At 44.0% G+C, this 18,387-nt stretch overlaps 1 protein-coding gene across 2 annotated transcripts in view; it reads left to right on the top strand.

Moving 5' to 3' along the window:
• The window catches only part of PDE6A (phosphodiesterase 6A), a 57,614-nt gene that overhangs the window by 1,014 nt on the left and 38,213 nt on the right, over positions 1-18,387 (top strand). The window contains exons 2-5 of one of the 2 annotated variants that reach the window (XM_059174014.1): positions 6,637-6,789; positions 7,514-7,603; positions 8,190-8,330; positions 13,700-13,774. In XM_059174014.1, coding sequence (XP_059029997.1) covers positions 6,637-6,789; positions 7,514-7,603; positions 8,190-8,330; positions 13,700-13,774 — 459 coding nt within the window. The remainder of the gene's footprint in view (positions 1-6,636; positions 6,790-7,513; positions 7,604-8,189; positions 8,331-13,699; positions 13,775-18,387) is intronic. The other variant, XM_059174015.1, reaches the window with a different exon arrangement.

The following is an 18,387-nucleotide window of genomic DNA, read 5'->3' as shown; positions in this document are numbered from 1 at the left end:
GGGCAGGCCAAATACTTTGCAGAAATATCCCTCCATTTGGGCTTTGTCTGTGTTTTCCTGGTGAGATTCGAGGTCGTGCGTTTCTAACAAGAATATCCTAGAAGGGAGGTTGTGGTTATCTTTGTGCATTACACCAGAAGAGGTATGATGGCAGTCTGTCTCATTCCTGGAAATGTTAATAGCACCACTTGGTTAAGCACCTGGCTCTTGTCTCTGAGTCCTGCATTCCATGGGATTCTACTTGAAGTTCTGATAAAGACCTTTTTGATCACCAGGACAAAACCCTTCATACAGTTCTCTCGATGGTTCTCTGCACCTGGGGCCAACTCCTACTTATCCTTTGGATCTCAATTTGCAGGTCACTTCTTCCAGGAGGCCCTCCCAGATTCCCCTGCTATAATTTCCTTCCTTAAACCATTTATCATAATAAGCCTGGGGGGCCAGGGACCATTTATTTATGCCTGCCTTATTCTCCACTTTCTCCCAACAAATGTCTGACACAAAGCAGCAGCTCAGTAAACACTTCGCATAAAAGACTCAACATCAGGTAATTATACTCAATTCCTTGAACACCTGTCTTGCCCCAGAGAATGTTTGCCCCACGATAGCAGGGCCCAAGCCTGGTCAGCAGCACTGACCAAACCAGGAGCCTGTGTTCAGGCATTTCCAAGATGCAGCCTGGACGTTTTGTCACTGTGCTTACCTTACCTCTGGGCCTTATTTCAGATTCAGGGTCATAAGGTTAAGAGGGGAGAGAGGAGGCTCCAGAAATTATCTCATCCATATGCCTTATTTAATGGCTGAGGAGCCTAGAGTCAGGAGAGCCTGAGAAGGGGCTTGTCCAAAGTGACCAGGGAATTAGGGCAGAGCCAGGACTTCATATCCACAAATGCAGGAATTCGAACGGGTTGTCTTTTGGACTTGGGTTCCTCGGCAAGAGAAGCACAGACTTTGGCCTCTGTGAGAAATGGTTTTCTCTGGAATCCACTGGGCTGGATCTCCCATGGGGGCTCCTTTTCCCCCTGTTTCCCCTTGGACATCCAAGGGTGGGGGGAATGGTTCTGCATCCAGAGGGCTTTCAACCGGACTGGAGTCTGTTCTCCCTTCAACTCTCTCTAGACTTCAACGGTAGCCCACATGGATCGCGGCAGTCCTATAACATAACTAATTATCCCTGTTTCACAGATGGTGAAGCTAAAGCCCAGAAAGGTTAATAACTTGCTCAGAGCCACTCTGACAGAAAGTGACAGAGCAGATATTTGAACCCGGGCACTCTGGCCTTGTGCCCACATTTTTCGCTAACCTGCTAATTCCGTACTTCCTCCTTATCTATGAAATGAGGGCATTGAACTAGGTGCTGTTTCCCAGTGGTCATTTCAAATCGTACAGCAGAGAATGAAGAGGTTAAGCTTTGAGGTCACATCCGGGTATGAATCACGACTCTGTGACTTTCTAAGAATAGTGGCCTCAGCATATTGTTGAGTCTGCCTGGGCTCACTTCCTAATTTATAAAATGGGACGAGAGTTCCTCCTGCATAGTGTTGTTGTAGGATCAAAGGAGAGAATTATTTCCTGTCTAGCAAGGTTCTTGGCACACTGTAGCGGCTGCTATTGGCTGCTCCTGCTCCTTGCTGTTATTATTCCTATTCTGTTGCTGTTAAGTATCTATTCTAAGGGATGGATGCTGTGTATCAGGTCTGTGTAGGATTTGGAGAAGAATCCAGTCCTGCCCTCCTGGAGATTGCAGTTTAGAGGCTGTTGGTCAGAAAAACAGAAGAGAGATGCTAAGAGTTTCTGTCGATCCTGGTATTAAGGGACTGAGAGTGTAGGCAGGTGCTCTGATGCTGACGTTCCCTGGTCTAAGAGTTTGCTGAGCCCCCGTGCTAAGGGAACGCCCGCTATTTCCTGCTCAAACCCGAAGTTCATCTGAAAGGAATTGCCTGCACTTCTCTAGAAGCCTGGGTCAGTCTCCCTGGCAGGTGACTCTGGCCTGGGGGTGAAGTTCATCCAGACCAGCAAGCCTTGGTACTCAGCACTTGCCTGTGTTTGCTCCCTCCTTGAGGAAATCTTGCTCTGTTCAGGACTCTGGATAGTGACTGGAGGCTGAGTGGGGGAGGAGGAAAATGGTATAGACTTTGGCCTGGGTTGACCCTGCACCATCAACAACTGATAGCCTTCAGCACCCTCAAAACACTTGGGCCAAGGTCACAATCACCGGATTTTTGAAATGTGAAACCGTGAGTGAAGAAGTTTCCCAGGGTTGTAATGTAACTCCCCAAGTCCTAGCAAATTCTTGCTCAACCTTGGGATCGCCTCAGGAAGACCTGCCATTAGAACTGCCAGATAAAAGGTAGGATTCCCAGTAGAATTTGAGTTTTAGGTAAACAAATAACTATATATATTTTTAAAGATTTTATTTATTTATTTGACAGAGAGAGATCACAAGTAGGCAGAGAGGCAGACAGAGAGGGAGAGAGAGGAGGAAGCAGGCTCCCTGCTGAGCAGAGAGTCCAATGCAGGGCTCGGTCCCAGGACCCTGAGATCATGACCTGAGCCGAAGGCAGAGGCTTTAACCCACTGAGTCACCCAGGCACCACAACAAAGAACTGTATTTTAGTATAAGTATGTCCCATGTAATATTTAGGATATACCTGTACTTTAAAGAGTGTTTATTTACTTGGAATTCAAGTTTAACTAGGCATCTTGTGCTTGTTTGCTAAATGTGGCAACCCTACTAGCCCTTCAATATTTGTGTGTGTTTTATTATTTATTATTTCTCCTTAGGAAAGCCCACAAGGCCTTCCTGTTCCTGTCTGGTTTATTTGCCACTGGTCCCCAGTACCTAGTCCAGTACCTGGGACAGAGTGGGTACTCATTACAGATCAGTACATGAATTAATAAATGATGATCCTTGCCCAGTTGGCTGTGATATTGTGATTTATAAAAAGGAATATTTATTTGGTCTTTGTCCTGACTCTTGACACAGAACTCCTAAGACTCTTATAACTTCCTAAGTGATAGGAGCTTCTGACCTAGAACTTCTAAATTCCTTGGAATTTCCTGTCTGGTAGATGGTTTTTTGTTCTTATGAGATGACTTTTGGTAGGCTCCTGGTTGGAGCCAATCACCAGAAAGATCAAGCCATGATTAGAAACTTGGAACTTTCAGCCCATCTCCTCAATTTCTGACAAAAGGAGATGGGCTGGAAATGAGCTAATAACCATGCAGATGTAAGGAAGCTTCTGTGAAAATCCCCAAAAGGACAGGGCTCAGAGAGTTCCCGGTGGGTTCGCTCAGGCACGCACCAGGAGGGCGGCACACCTCAATTCTAGGAGCCGGAAGTGCCTGCTCTCAAGACCCTTTAGGATCTCACCCTCTGTATCTCTTCACATGACAATTTATCTGTATCTTTTAATTGTGTCCTTTATCAGACAACAAACCTGTAAATGTCTGTATTTCCCTGAGTTCTGTGAGTTGTTCTGGCCAATTATCAAACCCAAGGAGGGGGTCTGGGAACCATGCTCTAGCCAGCCCGTCAGAAGTATAGGTGACAAAGTGGGACTTGTGATTGGTATGTGAAGTGGGGACAGTCTTGTGGGACTGAACTCTTAGCCTAGGGGTCTGACTCTGACTCCGGATAGATGGTATCAGAACTCAACTGAATTGTTGGGCCGTCAGCTGGTGTCAGAGAGCTGGTCAGTGGGGGAGAAACACCTACATATCTTGTGTCAGAGGGGCGTGGGTGTGTTACTAGAGTGAGAGGAAAGGAGAACAGGGAGTTTTTCCAACACACGACAATTCCCGTTTCTAAAGACTGAATGTGAAAGCACATTCCAGAGACTCCCACAGCTGTTGTCCTTCCCTGCGTGTGGGACCTGGAGCCCATGCTAGACTGGAAGGAAGCTTCAAGGAGGATCCGGTTTAACACTCTGATTTTACCAAAGGGCGAACAGAGGCTCAGAGAGTCTTCAACTACTGATAATGCACTGATTGACCCCCTGAAGCCTCAGAGAACAAGTCTCTCCCTCCCATTCACCCATCCTGTGGGGACATCCTTCGCGTTACGGTTTGAATTGTGGGTTCATGTTTTGCGTGATGCTCCCATTATCCTGTGAGGACCCAGTGAGGACAACCTCCTATTTCTTAGTGGTCTTGGCATATCCAATGCTTCTCACAGAGCTTGTGTTCAGTAAATATGAATGAATGAATGAATGAATGAATGAGCCAGTGTATCATTATATAAACCAGTACATGATACCAGTATATCTGTATATAAACCAGTACTGGCTGTCCCACTTGCCAGTGCAGTGAGGGAGTTGTCTATAGAACAGGGAAGGTGACAGTTTTATGGGACAGGGCTGCTGTGAGAGTTAATGAGATAACAGATTAAATCATCAGGTTCAGGGCTGTGTATATCCTTACTGCCCTGTAAACAGTAGATCTCACCCTGGGATGCAGCAGAGCTTGGCCCCATAAAGGTTTGAAAAGAGGAATTGGGATTTCTGAGAATGAGAAGCTGTCTTGTATTGCACTGGAATAGAATCTAACCTGTTCACAGTGGCCTCCAAGGCTCAGCCAGGTGGGGCTTTTGCCCACCTGTAGGACTTCCTTGCCCTCCACTCTCCCTCTCCTTCACTGTATTTCAGCTACCCTTGTCTTCTTTCTGTTTCTCAGATGGGCCAACTCAGGGCCTCCTCTTGGCCTTTGCACTCTCTGCTTAGAATGTGTTTCACCCACCTGGCTTCCCTGGAACCTCAGCTCTCAGCATCACCTCTGCAAAGACACCCTCCTTTTTCATGGCCACAGCTTCAGGGTCTAGAACAGTGCCTGACATAAAGGCACTCCACGAATGCTCACTGGGTGAATGGATACCTCTGGGCTTTCCCTAAGCGGGACATCTGATTCCCAGCACTTAAAAATAAGCAGTTTGAGCTAAATGGCATCTAAGGCTCCATCTGCTTCTGATAATCTGAGGTTCTGTGACACGGGTGTAGGGAACACTTTCTATGCTGAAAATATAAGGATGGCAATGATTGTGCAAACGCCAGTCAGTTGACAGCTGTATTATTTGTGAGAGAGTTCTGGGGCTCTCAGGACCCTGAAAGAGGGTTCTGGTGGATTTAGTAACATCTGCTTCAGATGCAGGTAAAGAGCCAAACGTTGTTTTCCCTGATAGAAGTGAATATTGCAAGACGGAATGGCTTCGTCATGAAATGAATCCAAGTATACCCCTCCCCCCTACCCAGGCCTGTGTTTAGGGATTTATCGGTGCCCTTAGAGAATGACATGAAAAACCCTTCATGACTAATGCCTCTTTAGAGATTTTGCTTAATCCTCTGATGCTAATTCAAGTAGAGCCCTACAGGCTTCTCCTAATTCCTATACCCTTCACCTGGTTTGAGATCCCTTCACCGACAACAGTGCTGTCACCTGCCTAATCCCACTTCAACTGGAAGAAATCCATAGATGCAGAACATCACGCTCTGAATTTCTCTATCGTGGGAAAGGTTCTGCACACTCAACTCTAGAAAAGCAGCTCTATGAAATACACTTCCTTTCTCAGAACAGCGCGAACTGTGCATATCTGGGCTGGCTTGTATGCCAAACAATGCTGATGATTGGGAAAACTCATAGTGCTAACAAGAAACAGAAAGGTGGATTATTTTGGATTTAAGGCTCTGTCTCGTCTTTCTACCCTGTTCTGGTCTCCCAGGCTGCTTTAGGGGTGGGGGGGTTGGGATGCATACTCCTTTGTACTCCCTCAGCTTTGAGCCAAGCCTTAGGACCTGTATTACCAGTACTGATTTGTCTGTGAGCTGGCATGAACCTTAGTCTCCCTTGGATCCCTAGCGCTCAGTGTAAAGCCTGACACACAACGCGGCTTCCATTAAGACCTGTGGGAGAGGGATATCCATTGGACTGGCTGTGTGGTGTTAGAACTGAATTGCTCAAAAAGCTGGAAGTACCAAATTCTTTTGTTCAATAACCAGAACCCAGGTCTACCCTTAACTGAGGCTTCCCTTAAAGGCAGCAAAGGGTACAGGCAGCACACACCTACGTATGCACGTGCGCATGTGCACACGCACACACGTAGCAAGCGTAGCAAGTCACATTCACCTCTGGAGTCTCAGTTTCCCTTTAAAGAGAATGGGCTACTAGCAGTCCCCGTCTCATAGGATGAAAGTGAGTTGATGTAAGCAAAGCGCCACCTGTGATGCCTGTTAGCAGGTATGATCATTATACTCATTAAAGTCTCTTCCTCACTCAAGTTTCTACTTGGGGCTTAACTGCCATCACCTCAAGGGAGCCTTCCCCAAAGCCCTGTCCACAGGCAAAGGTGGTCCCTCCATCTTTGGGCCCCCACAGAATTTTGCTCTCATCTCCTCCACAGACCCTTACTAAGTCGTATCTCAGACTTTCTCCTACAGGTGTTTGGAGGCTTCCAGGGCAGAAATCATCCCTGACTGCCCTGCCCTGGCTGAATGGAAGTAGATGGAAATGTCTCATTCTCTTGTCAACAACATAATAGCGAGTCCCCTCCTCCCACCTCCTACCATGGGCACATGGGGCTCTCGGCTGTTTTACTCTCTTTGCTCTTCCTCTGCCCTACCCATGCCTGTCTCTGTCTCCCTTCAGGATGAGCATTTCTGTGACTTTGTGGACACGCTCACAGAGTACAAGACCAAGAACATCTTGGCTTCCCCCATAATGAATGGGAAGGACACGGTGGCCGTAATCATGGCTGTGAATAAAGTAGACGGGCCCCACTTCACCAAGACAGATGAGGAGGTAAGAATGCTTTAGAAACTGCCGGGAGCGTCGTGCTCGAGACCCAGGCGACCCAGCTCAAGAATTTCCCCGAAACTTGTTACTTGGCCCATCTGTAAGATAGGATTAATGGGATGCTCTCTGAGACAGACAGGACAGGGTAATGGTTAGGGTGTTGGGCTCTGGGGCCAGGAGTACAGGGATAATTGTCCTGACTCTGCTAATATCTACCTGTTTGACTTGGGCAGGTTACTTAATTTCTTTAAACCTCAGGGTTTTTTTTGTTTGTTTGTTTTTGTTTTTAAGCAGGCTCCATACCCAACATTAGGCTTGAACTCAGGACTCTGAGATCAAGAGTCACATGCTCTGCCAACTAAGCCAGCCAGGCACCTCTAAGCCTCGGTTTTCTTATCCATAAAACGGGCCTAATTTTACAGTATCCACCTCTCGAGATTACCTGCAATGATCAGATAAGATAACATACCTAAATGACTTATCACGGGGACTGCAAACCCAATGAATAGTAACAGTTTTTCATTAATATAGCCCATGAACATTGACATTCTGTGTTCTCTGAGTTTCGCTCTCTTATGGTGCAACATTTTATGAGTCAACATTCCATGATCCATTTGCTCAAATCGCCTCTGACGCTTTTAAAATATTCAAATATTTGCTGATGGTAGAAGTGGCCAGAGGAGGGATTTCTCCTTCTCATCAATTTCCCCTCATGGTATTTGATTTCCAGATTCTTCTCAAGTACCTCAATTTTGCAAATCTAATCATGAAGGTATACCACCTGAGCTACCTGCACAACTGTGAGACTCGGCGTGGTCAGGTAAGGGGCTTGACTCAGGGGAATGGGCTGGACAGGTCTTTTTGCTGATGCATCGCTGTGGTCAGGCTGGAAAGGCAGTGTCTGATAAAAGTGCCCAAACCATCACAGAGTCTCTGCCCAGCATATGAAGTGTTAATGAGGTAGCCAGTGTTTGTAGAGCTGTATCCCAGAGTAATTCTATGCACAGTTTTCCAGTCAAGCAACCTAAATGAAGTTGTTAAGTCATTTACCAACTCGAAGACCCTGGGCAAAACACTGCCCCTGTCTGAGCTTCAGTCTCCCCCATTTGAAAAGTGGGGCTAATATCGATGCGTTCCACCCTCAAAAGATTATTATCAGTAGTAAATGAGATAATGCACTTGTGTTCAATCCGTGTTTGTTATTATTATTCTTATTAACAATCTATGAAATGAAAAAAAAAAAAAACAGAAAGAATAGGACCCAATATAAGCTGGTCAGTTACTTCAGCTCTCTGGGTCTCAGTTTCTCTGTCTATAAAATGGGGATAATTATTCTGTTCCTGGGTTATTGCTAGCTGCTGCTTTGTGCCTCATGACATTTGACTCTATTTTTGTGTTTTGTTAAGATACTGCTGTGGTCTGGGAGCAAAGTCTTTGAAGAGCTCACGGACATCGAGAGGCAGTTCCACAAAGCCCTGTACACAGTCCGAGCCTTCCTCAACTGCGACAGATACTCTGTGGGGCTCTTAGACATGACCAAGCAGAAGGTGAGAAGGCTTCAGAAACAGATATCTCCAAGAACAGGTTAAATATACAGCAGAGCCCAACTTATGTCGCACATTTAGTTCACAGGGAACAGGCTGAGAGGATGTGGTTGGTTGTGAGAAGGTCTTTACAAGTCTTTCATCCTGAAGAATGGAGTACCAACTTTTAAATGGAAAAGTCTATCTAGGGCACCAGTGAGTGAAAACAACCTGGTCTTCCCCAGTCCATGGGAAAAGAAAGCATATGTGAGAAGGTTTGATGAGGTGGTGAAGGAAAATGATAAAGAAATTCTCAGAAAATGCTCAAAGGTGGGCATAAAACTTCACCATGGTCTGTCAAGCCCATGGCCCATCTGGGCAATTAAAGTGGAGGCAGATGTTTGGATCTAGGGGCAAAGCTGCAGGGGCTAAAGATGCAGAGACCAATAGGTCCCCCTGCAATATTTTTCAACCAGGTTTTCCCCAACCAATTCCCCATATTTCTTTCTCTACCTGTCTCTGCTTCTCGCAACTCATCATTCTCAGCCTTGGATTAGAGTTCCAGAGTTACTAGGTTTGTGATTTCTTATCCCAAAGAGCCAAGATCCAGGATTCCTGTCATTTTGCAGGGCCTGGTACTGAGTGTGGTGCACTGACCAAAGCAGACCCTCCAAATATTTGGTTTAGTGATTAAAGAATTTCAGAATCAGGAGTTGGAAGAGAACTTGCGTCTAGTCCAGAGGCTCCCAGACTTGAATCAGAATCTTCTAAGGCACTGTTTAATAAATGCAAGGCCACATTTCCTGATAGTCTGCTTTTTTTTTTTTTTACTTAATATTTTGTGAACATCTCTCCATATCGGTACATGTGGACTCTTTTTAATAAGCCTTTATGTTGAAATAGAACATATACACAGAGGTGAGCGCTAATTGCAGATGAATAGGTCCGTCAATTGTACCGAGTGATCATCTCCATATTGCCACCACCAAGATTAAGAGATAGAACCTTACTAACACCTCAGAAGCCTCTTGCTTACCCCGTCCCATTCACTTCCATTCCCTCCTCCTTGAAGGTGACCACTATGATCCTAACGACTTCATTAGAGTAGTCCCAGGTGGGCCGTAGGCTTGATAAACCGTGGAGAGGGTTTATGGCCTCCTTCCAGGGCATTTTCTGAGAATTCCTGAAGTTGGCAACTTTCTTTTTTCTAGTTTGCACCCTACATAGAATTTCTTTATCACTCACGTTTAATGCCATGTTAATCTTGCCTATTTTTAAAGTTCCTATAAACAGAATCATACAAATATATACTTTTTTGTATCTAGTTCCCTTTGTTCAACATTTTGGTTGTAAGATCCATCTTTATTGCTTCACATAGCATTAGTTCATTCATCTTCATTCGTGTGGAATGTTCCATTATATAAATAATATTCAAAGTATTTATTCATTCTACTGTTGGTAGACGTTTGGGCTATTATGAATATTGCTATTATGAACACTACAGTCCATATCTATTGGTACACAATTGTACCCATTTCTGTTAGATGTTGACCTAGTTGTAGAATTTCTGGATATTGGTTTTAATAGATACTGCCCATCTGATTTTCAAAATGATTTTATACTCCCACTAGCAATGTATGAGGGTTTCCTTAAAATACTTGGTATTGCCAGTCTTATTAATCTTAGCCTTACTGGTGGGCATGTTGTGTTATCTCATTGGGTATTAATATGAATTCCCCTAATGACTGATGAGGTTGAACATTTTTTCTCATTTATTGACCAGGTGGATATCTTCAGAAGTACCTATTCAAGGCTCTTCTCCATTTTCAAAAATTATTTTGTCTTTTTCAATTTTAGGATTTATAGGCATTGTTTATACAGTCTAGACAGGGGTTCCCTGTGAATAACACACATTGCAAATACCTTCTCCCACCCTGTACTTTCATTCTTTTAATAGTATGTTTCAGTGAATGTAAATTCTAAATTATAATGTAGTTCAATTTATCAATCTTTTTTTTAATGGTTATTGATTTTTTTTTTGTCCTGTTTAAGAACTCTTTCCTGGGGGCGCCTGGGTGGCTCAGTGGGTTGAGCCGCTGCCTTCGGCTCAGGTCATGATCTCAGGGTCCTGGGATCGAGTCCCACATCGGGCTCTCTGCTCAGCAGGGAGCCTGTTTCCCTCTCTCTCTCTCTGCCTGCCTCTCCATCTACTTGTGATTTCTCTCTGTCAAATAAATAAATAAAATCTTTAAAAAAAAAAAAAAAAAAAAAAAGAACTCTTTCCTGGCTCCAAGGTAATAAAGATATTCATCTATGTTAACTCTAAAATTTCATTATTTTAACTTTCACATGTAACTCTATAATCTACCTGGAAATTTTTAAATGTACAGTGTGAGGTCAATATTAACCTTTTTCCTTATGGATATCCAATTGACCCAACACCATTTGCTGAAAAGATCATTCTTTCTCCACTGTCCTATTGAAAATATCATCTTTCCCTAACATACCTCTATCATCAATCAAGTGTCCATATATATTGGGCACTCAAGTTTTGGATTTTATTTAATATTAAACCCCAACCTTAGTCTTATAAAGAGAATTTGAAATAATCTGATGTGCTCTAATTTTAATCTTTCATTCATCTTGAAATTAGTGTATGGTTTGAGGTGGGATAAATTTTGTCCCTCACTCATTTTTCTCCAGTTAAAGAATAGTCCACCTTTTCACTGTTATAAAATGCCATTATTTTGATACGTTATTTTATTATATATCACGTTTCCATATACTCATAGTTCTATTATTCTGATTTTTGCTTTTAAAATAGTTTGTGATTTTGGTGCAAGTAGGGTATCGACTGGTTTTAGGGAACCTCTGATTTTAGTGCAGATATCCATTTGAATTTTGCATACTTCTGAACCAAATATTTTGCCAAATATCACGGGGTCCAGCAATAAGTCCTTTGACACACCTTCAGGAAGTAGCAAATGAATAGAACATGTACACAGAGGTGTATATCAAACAATCATATTAAATGAATGGTTCTTTCTTAATTGAAAGAACTTCTGAGTAGCTGAATTCAAAAAGTGCCCAGTTCACACCTGAAAGGATCTGATCCCAGGTGCAGGCTGCCGTGTGTGGTGGTTTCTTCTGAACTCCCTCTAAAAAGGATAGTCACATGTAAACAAGAATATTCTGCCTTGGTCCCCCCTCAAAAGATGGAACAATCTAGCCATTAGAAGTGGGCTGGTCTGCACACAATCATTCTAATGACCTGCCCCTCACCCACCACAGATAGCGAAGCTCTTATCTGAGCTATTAACATGATGAAAGAAGTCAATAAAACCACAGAATTGTACATTTTAACTGGGTGAATTATATGGCATGTGAATTACATATCAATAAAGCTGTTTAGAAAACAGAAGAAAGAAGAGAGAGAGAGAGAGATTGAGAGTGAGGAAAGCAAGTGTAAATGTGCCCCACTGTCTACCCAGCCCACTGCTTATCTCTGGGACACTCTTCAAGGCCACTCAGTGTTTGACACAGAGGGCATCAGCCTGATGTATCTGTCTTTCTTCTGGGTTCCTCTAACATTTGTGTTCCCTTTCCATTACTGTTTGGTTCACAGCCTTCTACCTATTATTATTTGAGTCCTTGATTACAAGGGACAGCAAGATCCCCCAGGTGTGAACTCTGCCTTATTGTCTCTGTGTCTAGTAGCAAACATGCTGCGGGGCTCAGGTAGGCTCCCTATGCCCATTTCCCCATAACTGAATTTCTTCCTGTTGTGTAGTCAAGATAAAGAGTACAACTGGGCAGAAGCTTAAGGACATGGAGTTTGAGTTTCATGTGGACTTTCTTCTGCTTGTGCTCTGCATGACGGAATAGGTAACCCATCCTGTTCAAAGGAGACCGAGGCCAAGAGTGGAAGGGCTTAGCATCCTACCCACAATGACACCACACGAGTGGATCACTGTCCCTAAGTAGCAACAGATGAATGGGATAGAGAGGGCAGTGAAGGATTGAGGCCTCCTCTGCCAGGCCCCAGGAAACCAATAGACAAATGGCAGGGAAGAGCTCGTGCGGTGTCCCGGCGAGTTTCCTCTTCTGAGGCTGGCTCTTTCTCTCTTCCCTGCCTGTAGCTTTAAAAGTTGTCTCATGGGTGTCATCCTTTCTTGTTGGATCCCAGGTCCATATTTGGCACCATTTTTTTTTCTTATTTAAGCAAGATATTTTTTCCCCTGATTCCAAAAGCAGTTAATTTGATTACAGGAAAATTGCTAAATAGAGTCCCACTGCAATTACCCAGAGAAAACCAGTTGTTGATGCTTTGTTGTGAATTCTTTGAGAGCATTTTCTTTTTCTTTTTTTTTTTTTTTAATGAGTATAAATTCATTTCTTTCTTTCTTTCTTTTTTAACATATAATGTATTATTAACTCCAGGGGTACAGGTCTATGAATTGCCACATTTACACACTTCACAGCACTCACCATAGCACATACCCTCCCCAATGTCCATAACCCCACCACCCTCCTCCTCCCACAACCCTCAGTTTGTTTTGTGAGATTAAGAGTGAGAGCATTTTTTATGTACATAGTTAAGCATTGTGATACATGACCTGTATTTTTTGTCACCTCACATTTTTCACTCATCAGTGAGGCAAGGACATCTTTTTAATCCGCATTTAGACATCTGTAGCATCATCTTTAATAGATGTACCATAATTGTCTAGTAAGTCCCCTCTTAACTGGACACTTAGGTTGTCCTAACTTTTCACTACTGTAAATGATGCTGCAGAGGACATCGTTTTAGCTAAACCTTCGATCACATGCTTAGCATGTCCTTAAGGTCAATTTTTTAGACATAGAGAGCCCAGTTTCCTTCTCATATCCGCTCCTACAGCCTGGGGAGTGTGAGGGGACTACCAACTCAGCTCCAGTTTATTGCTGAATGATTGGACAGGCTTAGTTCATCAATGTCTTGAAGTAGACATGGCCAACATCCTCTAACAACATCCTCTGAGGCTAATGAACTTTTTGCCTCCCTTCCAAGCTTAGTTTTCAGTGAGCTCTTACCACCTTCCAAATTTCAGTGATAGATGACTCATATGGGTGGATCTTCTTTTCTTTTCTTTTTTTTTTTTTTTTAAATTTTATCTATTTGAGAGAGATCACAAGTAGGCAGAGAGGCAGGCAGAGAAAGAAGAGGGAAGCAGGCTCCCTGCTGAGCAGAGAGCCTGATGCAGGGCTCGATCCCAGGACCCTGAGATCATGACCTGAGCTGAAGGCAGCAGCTTAACCCACTGAGCCACCCAGGCGCCCCGGATCTTCTTTTCTTAATCTCCTTTCTTTGACCTGTTTTCAAGACATGGAATTATTGTCTTTCTCATTCCTAGGAATTTTTTGATGTCTGGCCTGTGCTGATGGGGGAGGCTCCGCCATATTCTGGTCCCAGGACTCCAGATGGAAGGGTACGTCTTTGTCTGGCCTGTGTGATCTAATGTTTATTGAAATGCAAATATAAGGCACTGTAGACCTTGTTGACATTTCTTTTTCACTTAGTTACTTATCTTCTCTGGGTTGGGTCATTTCCCCCGAAGGTCTGGTAATGTTCCTAATTGCCAAGCCTTGTAATTTTTAAGGAATTTTTAATGTCTTGCTAGAGTTTCATAATAACCTGGTGGGATTGACGAAGGAAGAATTAATATCCTCATCCCACAGATAAGGAAAGAGTCCCAAAAAGGTCAAAGCTATCTGCTCAAAGATTCACCCACCAAATGTTTAGAATTGCAGACAATTAGAGCTGGAAATAACCTTAATATCTAAATGAGATTGTATAAATTGATGGCTAAAAGGGCAATTCCAGCCAAGAGACAAACCAATTTGGCTGCATACATTTAAAATTGTTTCTTTTTACTTAAATTTTTTAAAATTTGTAGCTTACTATTAAAAAATCAAGATATTTCCTCTAAATATCTAGATTCTCAGTTTCTTTTTAAAAAGTGGAAGATCAATCCCACAGGGTAAATTTTTTTTTTCAAGATTTTATTTTTAAGGGGGCGCCTGGGTGGCTCAGTGGGTTAAAGCCTCTGCCTTCGGCTCAGGTCATGTCCCAGGGTTCTGGGATTGAGCCCTGCATCAGGCTCCCTGCTCACTGGGGAGCCTGCTTCCTCTTCTCTCTCTGCCTGCCTCTCTGCCTACTTGTGATCTCTCTCTCTCCCTGTCAAATAAGTAAATAAAATCTTAAAAAAAAAAAAAAAAAAAAGATTTTATTTTTAAGTAATCTGTACACCCAACACAAGGCTTAAACTTACAACTCCAAGATCAAGAGTTACATGGTCTGCCATCTGAGCCAGCCAGGCACTCCCACAGGATAAATTTGATGGGAGCAGAATGGCGTCAACCTCCTTAGAACCTGGTCTGAGCTCACTAGTTTGCCAAAGTCCCCGCCATTCCCCTTGTGTTCCCCTGCCCCCCAGCCCCTGCTCTCATTTATGGTTCTATCAGATCTCTCCAGGCACTAGAATTTGTGAACTCTGCTTTCATAACATTGATTTATTTAATTGATTTTTTATTTAGTAAAGATTTTATTCATTTATTTGAGAAAGAGAGAGAAAGAAAAAGCAAGAGTGGGGGGAGGGGCAGAGTGAGAAGCAGACTCCTTGCCCACTCAGCTGGCTCCATCCCAGGATCCTGAGATTGTGACCTGAACCCAAGGCAGACACTTAACCGACTGAGCCACCCAGGTGCCACCCAGGTGCTCCCCACTGCTCATCTTTTAAAAGATGAGACATCAACACCTTAGAGAAGCTGAAATGGTATCTGTGGGGAGGAAAAGATGAGGCAGGGTAAACAGATCTGTCACACAAACAGCCTAGGGAACCTGTAGACTGAATGGATGACCTTAGCTGAGGCCACATAGGACAAGAAAGCAGCAGAGTCATGCCCAAAGTCAAGTCCAGCAGCAGAGTCATGTCCCACAAGATCTTTTAGCCTGTCTGAAATTGTGTATCAGTTTCTGTCAGGACGCCTCATTCCACCCAGCCAACCCTAACCCTACTCCAAATTAAAATGTGCTTGTGTGTGTGTGAGAGTGAGAGCACACAGGTGAATATGTGTGTATGACAGACTTCAGTTAGTCTTAATTCAAACTCTGAGAATTCAAAATTAACAACCTTGGCTATAAGCTTCATGAACACACCAGGAAAAGATTTCACTCTGAAAATTTATGTCATCTGCTGGCCTTTCTCCAAAGTAAATTTTTAATCTGCTGTTGTTCCACTTCACACCACTGTTCCAGCCCCACAATTCCATGATTTCATTTGGGAAGACTGAGTCTTCAAGCACTGCGTCACATCGGATTGCATCGCTCTTAGAAAGCAACTTGGGGACAACGTTTCTTTTCTTTTCTTTTTTTAAAAATATTTATTTATTTGACAGAAAGAGGGATCTCAAGTAGGCAGAGAGGCAGGCAAAGAGAGGGGGAAAGCAGGCGCCCTGCTGAGCGAGGAGCCCGATGTGAGGCTCAATCCCAGGACACTGAGATCATGACCCAAGCTGAAGGCAGAGGCTTAACCCACTGAGCCACCCAGGTGTCCTACAACTTTTCTTTTTAAGCATAACTTTTTGTGCTGACCCAGGTGCTGTGCCACCATGAAGTTTTCTCTCCAGTTCATGTAAGAGCTGGGTGTGTATCTTCTGGAAAGCGGAAGTGGAAGACCTGGGATAGAGGTCACCATGGCTTCCAGACACCACCAGCGTCAGTCAACTTCAACTTCTTAGGCTGCTTTTAAGAGTCAGCTCTCTGAGTGGAGCCCTGATTCAGAGATCATCTCCAACTCCAGGATGGCCAGAGAAATGCTAGGCTCTGAATTACCTGGCTCTTCAACCTCGAGCACCCCAAACTTCAAGATGGAGCTGAATGGAACATGTTCTTACTAAGCACCAGTCCAGGAAATGCTGTCCATCACTTGATCAGTTTGATGACTGATGATGAGGACACTTATGATGTCTAGGACACTTATGACTAGGACACTTATGGTGAAGACTTTCCTTCCCAGAAACCTTTCTACATCTCAGGTAGCAAGAGTAAAAAGCATTAAGCTGTGATGGAAAAGGACAGAGAGCAAAGGACTTTGGCTTGCGTTGGTTGCTAACCTGTGGGGTGAACTCAGTCCAATAATCCCTCGGGTCCTGGATTTCCTCATCTCTCTGTCACTGAACTTATCTCCAAGGCCAGTTCTAGGTCTAGGACACAGCTGGGGAGGAGACACACATAACTGGGGCCCAGACGCAGCAGGGCAGGATTGGCCCAAAGTGGATCTTCCAGAAAGACTGGGCTTGGAAGGAACAAGACTCAGTTCAGATCCCTGCTCCATCAGCCAGTTGTGTGGCCTTGGGCAATGTCTCTAAACCTCACCTTCCTCATCTGTAACGCCTGGATAATCAATAACGCCGGGCCATGGTAGCTACTGCCAAGCACAGGCTGACACGGCACAGGCAAACCGTCATCATGGCTACCGGGATTCAATCTCATTATCAGGCAGCTCTTTAGCTGGACTGTGTTATTTACTCTTCTCAACGGGTTCATAAAGGAAGTATCCTCATGATTTCCATTTCACGGTTGAGGAGATTGAGGTTATGAGGGGTCAATTCATTCGCACAGATTTAAATGCAGGATGCTTTTCTTTCTGGTCAGTCATTACAATCTGGTTTTTTAGCATTCCCTCAGGCCTTCTAACAGCCTCACACTTTACCTGCCACATTCATGTGAGAAATAAGCTTTGGTCTGGACTTTGAGCAAATTAACCTCTGCAAATCGTGAGTCTAAAGATCGCCAACAGCAGCTACCCCTCCTTTCATCCCCTTATGTAAAGAAAACGTTATACTTGTGTGTGCCTCCATGATTAAAAACTGACACAGGCTAATTGGGCTTCATGGAAAAACAAAAAACAAAAAACAGAGCTCGTTTCAAAACTGGCGTATTTCCACTCAGGACCGTGGCTGTGTTTTTGGCTCTTTCAAAGCCCCTTGTGTTGTTGCCTTAGCTGCTCAGGTGGAAGGTAACAAAGGTGCTCATTTATGGCTCAGTTTTGACTTTCCAAAGCCTGGTTAATTCTTAACATGAATATGGCCTTGAAGGCAACTGGGCTGAGCTGCCGTGTGTGGAAAAAGCCCTATTTACCTCAAGTACAGTGATCTTTTTGTTGCTTTCTGTGAAAGCAAATTGACTTTCCTGTGGGCTTCAGAAAAAAAAATTCCATTTCTAACCTTTCTAAAGAAGTCTTGTACAGACCCTGGAGACAGAAGCCTGGGGGGCCCAGGGAGCCAGCAGCTTGTCTCAGAGAGCAGCCTAGACCCAAGGACAGATGGCCTAAAAGAAAGACCTGAAGAAGGTCGAGAAGGTCATAGAAGTCGGTCTCCTTTCCCCCACAGGGGAACACTTAGATCTACCCAGGTCTCAGCAGATGATGCCCCCACCTTTGCATTCAGGAATTGCCTACAGGATACAGCTTCACTTTAAACAATGTCTGTAGAGCAATTTGTTTACATTTATTGAAAAAGTGATACATGTGCACTTGAAAAGCTCACACTGTACAAAAGGATACACCACAGAAAGCCAGCCTTCCCTGAGGCAGCAGGTGTGAGCAGTCTAGATCCTTCCAGAAACATCTACAGATGCCCACATATTCCTAGAATTCTACCACCAGCATCACCCTCAATAAAAGGGGATGTTTCTGTTTTGTGCCTTACTTTCCCAGCTTGACTCCTCTTTGGCATCTTCCGCTATGAGCACGGATACAGCTACATTGTTCCGGAGACATGCAGAGTGTCCCCTGGATGCAGGCACTGGGCAGCCATTCTCCTGATGACAACATTATGTTGTCTTCAGACTTCAGAGATCCCCCGGCTGGGGCAAAGGATGCTTTTCTCCACATTTAGAAATGTGTCTCTAGGATTCATGACCACGCATGGAATTGCTGGGTCAAAGAAGATACCTGTTTTCATCTATGAGGGATATGGCTAACCATCCAACCACAATCTTAGAATTGTAGCTGGGAAGAACTTTGGGGGTTATCTAATT

The sequence above is a fragment of the Mustela lutreola genome, chromosome 5 (assembly GCF_030435805.1).
Source record: "Mustela lutreola isolate mMusLut2 chromosome 5, mMusLut2.pri, whole genome shotgun sequence".
Classification (NCBI taxonomy): Eukaryota; Metazoa; Chordata; class Mammalia; order Carnivora; family Mustelidae; genus Mustela; species Mustela lutreola.
This window is presented reverse-complemented; position numbering and strand designations above follow the sequence as displayed.